Source organism: Strongylocentrotus purpuratus, unplaced genomic scaffold (assembly GCF_000002235.5).
Source record: "Strongylocentrotus purpuratus isolate Spur 01 unplaced genomic scaffold, Spur_5.0 spur5_scaffold_7, whole genome shotgun sequence".
In the NCBI taxonomy this organism is placed as follows: Eukaryota; Metazoa; Echinodermata; class Echinoidea; order Camarodonta; family Strongylocentrotidae; genus Strongylocentrotus; species Strongylocentrotus purpuratus.
The window spans coordinates 13,851,383-13,860,765 of NW_022145613.1; the positions used below are offsets into that span (position 1 = coordinate 13,851,383).

General features: G+C 38.8%; 1 protein-coding gene across 1 annotated transcript; it reads right to left on the bottom strand.

Annotated features, from left to right (window-relative positions):
• Positions 1-3,293: 3,293 nt before the first annotated feature.
• LOC583853 (pyrroline-5-carboxylate reductase 1-like) lies at positions 3,294-8,308 on the bottom strand. Its single transcript, XM_783746.5, has 6 exons — positions 8,112-8,308; positions 6,149-6,213; positions 5,537-5,716; positions 4,575-4,787; positions 4,032-4,124; positions 3,294-3,529 (listed from the first exon to the last, which is right to left on the bottom strand). Exons 1-6 carry the CDS (start codon positions 8,185-8,187, stop codon positions 3,326-3,328), a joined length of 831 nt encoding a protein of 276 aa, XP_788839.1. The 5' UTR covers positions 8,188-8,308; the 3' UTR covers positions 3,294-3,325.
• Between the last annotated feature and the right edge of the window lie 1,075 nt (positions 8,309-9,383).

A 9,383-nucleotide genomic window follows, 5' to 3' on the forward strand; every position in this document is an offset into this window, starting at 1 on the left:
CAATAAATACTAATATATGTTTTTAAATCCTTGATAACTGCTTTTACAGGAAAAATACTGTCTCATCTCTGGTCCTCTTTCTGTTTTGAAGACCAACAAAATGTCCTGAACATTTTCCATCAATGCCTTCATCAGATTAACCCTGCTTGCCTGAGAAAACCAAAAGACTACATAATTATGTTCATGCAGTTGGTTAAAAAAATGTTCAATACAATAGAACAAACATAACATTTGAACACCACGACATGTCTTTGAGACTTTGGCAATAGTCCTAATGCCAAGTGGAGTTTGACAAAAGAAAAACACCCCAAAGTTACCAATATGGCAGGAGTGAAAACAGAAATATTGAAACACATTACATACTTTTGAGACTACATACATGCATCATTTTAAAAATGATTTTAGAAACTTAAAGTGACTCGGTACGTTCGATAATTGTTAAATAACAAAATATATACTTAGTGAAAGTATATATTTTGTCATCCTGAACTTTGACTCAAGTTTGACTCAAGTAGAGTAAAGATAGAGCGCAACAGGCAAAGGAAATACACATACATATAAACTGAGTGAGATAAAAAAAAAAAGCAGATTCAAAATTATACTGTAGGAAAAGGAGACGATGACAAATGAGCTTTGTAAACAATTATTTGCTACATCGCAATTTCACATGTATGGTCAGAGTGAAATTTAACTTTCAGTAAGCCCCATCAATACAAGATCATCATTGTTAAAGTCGCCCCACACTACGGATCTATGAGTCCTGTTGAGTGTCATGGTAGATTAAGAAGAAGTCCATGTAACCATGTGGTTGGTCTGTCCATCTTTTTCTTTTTTTGCAATCAAGAGAAAATATTACACGATCCATGATGGCATGAATGCAGTTGCATTGTGAAGGCAGGTCTGGGCCCACTCCCGGAACCATTCAGACCATTTTGGAAGGGGGAATGTGTCCATTTCGGCTGCAGTCAGCCTATAAGTCGGAGAAGTAACTAATCCAGAATAAACAGCAACATTCAGTGAAGTTCCCATCCTTTCACAATGTAAGATAATCCTGGATCTTCTGAGCTTGCTTTAATTCCTTTGATTGCATCTCTACCAACTTTTCATTTTCAGGCTCTGTTTAGGTACGCACCTCCAGTTTAAAGTTGATACTCTAAGCAAATAAATGTCCCTTAATTTGTTACCTACGGCAAGTATATGTTATTTTTAAGTTTTTCAATTACTTAGTATATCACAAAAAAATTCTGTCTACTCGAAATCCTCAATTGAAATGTCTAAAATATCCGCCTCTCTTTGCATAGAAAATCAGTCACGACGCTGGTCTACTATTTATGACCTCACGTCCGGGAGAGAGTATATTCACGTACCCGGATGTTCCATAGCAAGCATGTGCAGAGTGATACGATTTTCTGCATATTTTTGTTTCAAAGGCTGAAAAGTCTAATAAATCATAATTCTATGTACAATTCTTTACCTTCCCCTAGTACTTCATAGTATTAATATCAATTCCCCTTTTAAAAATTATGACATATACATGCCAACGATGTGCTATTAGTCGATATTTTCACCATGTAATTTTTGTTTTGGTGTTGAAATCGGCCTAGGCACGGAGTGAACAGTAGCTGTCTACCCATGCACAGTTCATTACCATACACTACAGCGATCTCCCGATGGTTTCTTCTTCCTTTTTCCCATGTCTTTCGCCTTCCTTGGCCCTGAACATCCTTCATCTACCAATTCTGACACCGGTAGTCAGGAGCAAGTCTTTGTTAGTTGTTTTTCTTAGCTGGCAACGTCGCTTTCATTCTCTTGCAATTGCCGATAAACATATAACTAGCGCACGTACGTTCCATCACAAGCAAGCAGCGCCTAGAGCAGCGGCTTGGTCTTACCTCCCAATTCTGCTAGCTCCACGAACGTTCATGCAAGAGCCGCATCACTCGCCAAAATATTATAGAGGAAGCGCGCTTGCATGATCTCGTTCAAGTTTGATATTTTACAACATAAAATGTTTAACTGGTACTGTATCCTTTTTTGAGGCAGTCACACACATCTATGATCATAGTTCTAGACCTATTCGTTTTACAAAACTGCTCATGTACATCTGATGACAATATAATGCATCCGCCTATTCGTAAGTGCACGATTTAACTTTAATTCCTAAGCAGTAAACTCGTCTTAAATCTCTACCAAATAGGTGAATATGAGGATATAAAAAGAAATCAGCGACTGGAAAATGTTGCTTCGTTATTCTTCATTCAAATGAAAACAGAAAATCCATCAAATATACTCCTTAACAACAACAAATCTAAGCTCTGACAGGATAGCATTTACGTAGGGATATCACTGCCATTCACTCTCACTGAGCCCATGACTCCCGTTCGTGACGTCACGGATAGAGGCCGACTCTACGTGCACTTCCGGGTTTCAGACTTAGATATTTTGGTAGAGTTTACTCGAATAAATTCATTATTCTAAACTTGTTTTGTCGGGTGGACACCATTTGGTGTTATTATGGGGTTAAAAGCTTTCTATTTATGTAATTATCTCAGTATTTGGGATTGTCTTTAATAGAGTATCAACTTTAAACACCTTTACGGCGTCTTTTGGAGGAAACCTACCAAGTACCAAGTGCCTGCCCAATGGAGGAAGACAACCTATATATAACCTTGTACATGAGTGAGTGGTGTGGGAGAGACTGCATGGTGCAAGAGAAGACATACAGATGTCTTATCAATACGGACTCACTCTAATACATGTCCCGGAACATATTGCTGTAGATTCAACTAAAGCATATTTCTTTGAATACGACTCATTCTATTTCTCATACCTCTTCAAAAATCAATGACTAGCTTTATACAGATTGGGGGGATAATCAAGTGTTACAGAAGAATACATGATTGTGACATTTGTGGAAGACAATCATTAGGTGCATTCCTGGAATACCGATTGAGATTCCGGAATTTGTTTTCTCCAGTCTGACTGCAACATTCAAAAGTCTGTTACAGAACGCTATCTATAGAGTGCTTGGTTGTGTAATTTCTGAGCATGTGCAGTAGAGGATACAAATTTCCCGAGTTGATAATGCAGACATGTTTCAAACTGCAATGTAAACGCACATCAGAAACTCCAAGAATATTCCAGGAATCAAAATTTCAGGACCATTTCCCAGTTGGATCACACCCTTTTTCATTTCTTCCCTCAATTGGCATCATAACAAAATCTTGACTGCTCACTCAGGTTTACTTCAGAATTCTGTTTGAGAAAATCAAACATCATGATCACCAACACAGTTAATTTTTTTCCTTCAATATATTTGATGACATCATTTCTTGTTTGAATACAGCATAGCATCGTTGAGCCTCCTAGCCTTATTGCACGCTGCTTCCACTGCTTCTATAAGACATTTCCTGAATCCACCTCTCTCAAGTTCATGGATGGCATCGATCGTTGTACCTCCTGGAGAACACACATCGTCCTTGAGCTGCGATGGGTGCTTGCCGCCTCTCAGCACCATCTTGGCTGAACCCTGAGAGCAAAGTGAGCAACAAAATTTGAAATGGATCTTACCTTTTTGCAAGTAGATATCAAATTTAAATCATGTGCAAAAGGGTACAAAATAACAACATTTTTCATGTGGTAAATTGTGTATAAAAGATTTATTCTGCACATCCACTCAACCCAGGTGATGTAAATGGGTACCTGGCAGGAATTAATTCCTTGAAATGCTAGAGCGCCGCAGTGGCTGCCTTGCTTAAGCCAGGGTAATAATTGGGGCAGCACCAGGAGCGTCACAACGTGACAGACAGGTGCGCTATATAAGAAGCTCCCATTATCATTATTATTATTATTTGCTTTACCCATTGTTTGCATTGTAGCTGCACATATTTGGAGCAGGAGGCAATCTGAATACAATCAAGAGGGATGACTCTTGAAAAAGCAAGGCACGCTATAAATATTATTATTATTATTTTTTATATCAACTTGTGGGCATGGTTCCTTTATATTTTTTTTAATTACATGGTACTTACTAATAGTGTTTGAGCTGCTAGCTTGATAGCGATGTCCCTTGGAAGCCCCATCTTAACTCCACCGTCTGCAAGTGCGTCAATAGCTACATAGGCCTGCAGGAGCAAAGAAGAAAATACCGGTTAACATTCCTTCATTCAAATAACTGATTGATGATTATTTGGTTGTCAGTTAAACACAGGAAAGCTTCATGTAATTCTTAACACCTATTCATTGGGTATTAGGAAAATAGGGTCATTTTTGTTTGTTTCTTTTTTCTTTTTTCTTCAAAGATCAAAAATTCTAAATTACTCTCAATAAAGAAGTGTAATTATACCAGCATTGCCAATTCTGTTATTTAACAAAAGTTGTGTAAAGATTGAATAATCAAAATAACAGTAACTCTACTATAAGGAAGTATACCAGCATTTCAAATTAGCAGATAAATGATCAATCATGCCTTTCAAAAGTTCCTGCCCTGATTTTTTGTTGTTGATAGTACATCTCTAAGAAGTGACAACTATAATCATAGAATACACCCCTGTCAATGTATTGATATAACTCACATAGGCCGGCCCACAACCACTGACAGCCATCGCTGCGTCAATGATACTCTCGTCTCCCTCGATGCAGATACCTAGCTTGGAGAAGAGCGATTGGATCAAGCGATTGTCGCCCTCTTTGATGTGCGAACCACACGCAAACACGGTAGCCCCCTCCCGGATGATGGTGGGTGTGTTGGGCATGGCCCGGACAACCCTTGATCTTTCTGGTAGGTTCTGTATTGAGGGATTATTACGAAGTGCAGAGAAAATCCTTGATATATATATTATTCTATTTTAGAAATTGAAGATTACTTTTACTTTTCTCAGTACATTTTTCACTATTTATAAAAACAAAATAAAAGCAGAACTAAACTGCTCATAGGGGATTCCTTGGACCTGTTTCACAAACCCTTTTTTCAATGACAAATGACAAAAATTAGTGACAAATTTGCTTATAACCAATCAGAAGCAAGGATTTCAGTAGCTTATAACAAAAACTGTCATTTGTCACTGATGACAAACTTTGTGAAATGGGGCCCTGGTGTAAAGCAATGTATAGTATCATAAAAGAAATGAGCAAAGGTTGTAAAGAACCTTTTTTATTTCCTGTTTCTTATAATGCTACAATTTTTTTCTCTCTTTTTTGTAAGATTCTATAAAATCCATGACTGTGAGACAAACTGTAAACTCTAAACGTTTCTCCACAACAGGTGCAGAAATCAGAACCACTGTAAAATCTGACCTGACCTGCAGTATCTTAGTAAACCTGTCTACAGCGACCGCCCAAGGAAAACACAAAAAGTGGTCTTTGTAGACAGGTGGTCTTTGTAGACAGGTTCTTTTAGTACATGATTCAATGAAAAACCTTTTTCAAGGGAAACAAAAAATGTGCTTGTTGTAGACAGGTGGTCTTTGTAGACAGGTGGTCACTAAAGCAGGTTTGACTGTACCTGCAATTTTGAACAAATGAATACATATCTTACATTTTCAATAAAATCTAATGAGATTCCTGCAGCAAGTGATATGAAGAGTTGGTCTCTTTTGACGAATGGAGCTATTTCTTTGATGACGGCGCCAGCTAGGTTTGGTTTGATGGCCAAGAAAATTGTGTCAGCCGTCTCCAAGATCTCTCTGTTGCTACTGGTTGTCTTGGCTCCAAGATCCTGTACAAAAATACAGCATAAAATGTAGAAATTGTTGAACCTATGACTGATAAATAATACCTGTAAGAAGACCCTTGAAGCTTCACCATTTTGATAGCATGTTCTTCTTGATCACTCAGTTCATAATTTGTATAATATTTGTATTAGCTTGTCATTGTCTAAATTAACTTTGATTTTTCTCTATTTTTATATTTGTTGAGTTATGAAAAGAAATTCATCAGTTGTGTTTAGTTATTTAAAGGAGTAGGATAATGTGGTATGCCCCACTTGTTTTGATATTTACTGTGTATCTGAGTCATCAATTACGGAAGTATACATGTATGAATGTGCATGATTCATGACCTACTTGGGGAGTTAACAAAAAGAAACAATGGCAGTAGACAAAAATAAAGAATACACACTAGCACAAATAGTGTAACAAGAAAAAATTACCCCTATAACTTGTAGATTCCTGTTTGATGGTGCACTGGCCATTATCCTCTCTGCTCCTACAGCACCTAGATGAAAGTAAAGAAAACAAAACGAACTTGAGTATTTTTTATCAGTTAACAGCATGCCCCCTATCTACGTATTAAAAAATCCACAGGGAAGAGACAACTGATGTTTTCTGTAGCCTCACAGAGAGCCCCATGGAGCATACAATTGGAGCCAACATGTATCTAAGTGACAGACTGGACAAAGGGCTCGGTAATCTCACACAGCAAAAAGAGTATTTCTTTCTTTTTTCTTTTTTTTTCTTCAGTCACACATGGTACTGTAATCATGCAGGCCTTTTGCCAACATGTTTGCTCCTCGAATAAAACTGGAGCATTATGGACATAGTCATAGTTTTCCTTTCTCAATGCTTGTTTTTTTAAAATCTTTATATCAGTGAATAAATTGGCTTGGCCAGCTATAACTAGCATGGCAGCCATCTTGAAAAAAAAATTGCGAAATAGTAAATAGTCTAGTACAGGCGCGTAGCCAGGGGGGGGGCGGTGGGGGCGGTCGCCCCCCAAAAAAAAACGCCGGCCAAAAAAAAAAAGAGAGAGAAAGAGAAGAAAAAAAAGAAAGAGGACGTAGGAAGAAAAAGGGAAAAGGAGTTGAGAACGGTACAATGAATCGTCAAAGCTTCCGCGCTTCGCGCGGGAAGGGAGAAACTGAGTTCAAATTAAGAAATATGTGTCGGGAAAGGTACAACGAATCGTCTTCTTTCTCTAATAATTTAATGAAACGTCAAAGCTTCGCGCGAGAGGGGGGGGGGAACAGAATTCAGACAAGGATTAAGAGTCGAGAAGGTACAACAAATCGTCTTCTTTCTCTAATAATTTAATGAAACGTCTAAGCTTCGCGTACGCGAGAGAGGGGAGGGACTGAATTCAGACAAGGATTATGAGTTGAGAAAGGTACAACGAATCGTCTTCTTTCAAAGCTTCCGCGCTGCACCCACCCCCCTAAGGAGCGCGCTTTGCGCGCTCTTTAAGTGATTCGCACGCTTCGCGTGCTCACTACCGCCCCCCCTAAAATAAAATCCTGGCTACGCGCTTGGTCTAGTATGCCCTGCCTGCATCTTTTTTTCTGTAACATAGCCATCCTAGAATGCATATTAATATTTGAATATACGAATATTTGTGTTGGTACGGTGAGGTGGAGATCAAATTCAAAATTAAATCGTCCAGATTCTGGACTAAATTAACCAGTATGTCGTAATGATTATGGACAAGTTAAGACCTGGGTAGTCATTCGTTTATGGTAAGCCTCCCGATTATCGCATCAGATTCTCTGTGCGTGCGTATCATGAATATTGATGACTAGCGCATGAAGTACAGGTCCTATTGAGCCAATCAAATGCAGCGACAGGATGGCTAGGGAACGGGGGGAAAAGACGCGCCCTGCCTCTATCTGCCTTTTTTTTTAAAAGTTCAGACGAGAAAGACACATTCTTTTTGTTATTTGACCAACCAACTTTTAAATCATGACCATTATTTGAACAATTGATGAAGATTTAGTTGATTTTCGTTCATGCCGAATTCGAAGTTACCAACCAACTTTTAAATCATGACCATTATTTGAACAATTGATGAAGATTTAGTTGATTTTCGTTCATGCCGAATTTGAAGTTACGGGTCAAAGTCTGGATATGATTCTGAACTAGCGCCTCGGAGCTCCCCTCGCCCTTTGCTCCTTCTCTCTCTCTCTCTCTCTCTCTCTCTCTCTCTCTCTCTCTCTCTCTCTCTCTCTCTATCTATCTATTTCCGTCCGTCTGCATTATTCTATCTTTCGTTATCATCATTTTGAGCTGAGCCTGAGGTCGCTGTTTCAGTATATTATTTGGAGGGAAACATGGGAAACAATACACAAATACCCATGTTTGGGACTACACCACTTCAATCATTCAAGAAAAATAGACACTTACTTGCGGAAAGGAGGCCTTTTATTAGCGTTAATGCTACATTTCCAGCTCCTACGAAGCCTATTGTTCCGATTGACATAATGAAGAGATGTTCTACTAAACGTCTTCAGAATAATTTTGGTAATATATGTCTTTGATCCCTGAAGTACAGAAGGCGCAACTGTCAGCGAAACACGAGCGATGATGCAATATGCAACGTGGACAAACAATAACATGACTGTAGTCTACAAAAAGAAACTCTTTTTAAATGCCAAGAGAATAGGTGAATAATGTTCTGTCGATCATCGGTTACATGATGGTGATGATGATGATGATGAGTGATTAATGAAGTTAATAACATTGATGATTGATTGATATTACTGATTCAAGCTAGTGTGCATGTGTGTGTTGTTGTTTTGGGGGACCGGAGCTAGGGGTGGTATGATGATGACAATGATGATCATGATTCATAAAACTATTGTCAATAACATCTGCCACAGATCGATGATAAATCTACTCTTATATCTATGAAATGTACGATTTTTACTGGGCTATTAAAACAAACAAAAATATTGTATCATGTTATTGTTAACAAGTTTTATGAAACAGGGCCCAGGCCACACATGCAGAGACATTATTTTCCATGATTCCCCTACTTGTTCACTATATTAAAATAATTAATGGAATATGAAAGAAATAATTGAATAAAATAAAGCCCTTTTTAGGATTTTTACAGGATTTTGTATAACTCAGATTCGTTTAATTAGTAAGCATCATATATTCATGTACTATAGGACGAAGGGTCGATCTAGGCGGCCCAGCACAAAAAGGGGGGCAGGGGCGGAACCTGCCGGCGGCGAGGAAGGGGGCCCGAGAAATTATTTAGCGGGGCCGAATAAGCGGGGGGGGGGGGGGTTAGGGTGGGGGCGTAGCGAGCACTGGTTTAGGGTTTGTTCGACGGGGGGGGGGGGGGTATGGAGCTCTATTTTTTTTCTCAACACCCCCCCCCCCCCTTTTGAAGGTAAAATTAACGTTACCATCTTTTTTTTAAAGCCCTCGGATCCGCCGATGGGGGGGGGGGGGTGGCTAGCAGTGATTTAAGAAGCTTGTGGTGTATATATAGTCGCAAAAACGATAGGGGTATTAATAACCCCACCCCCATTCACCTTTTAGAACCTCTACCACCCGAAGATAGTGTCAATAAAAGAGATTGTTTTTATGCTTTGAACTATATTGCACTGGGGCTTGATATTATAAAAAACGCGAAATATTAGTGAAAGGTGTGATGAAGGAGAA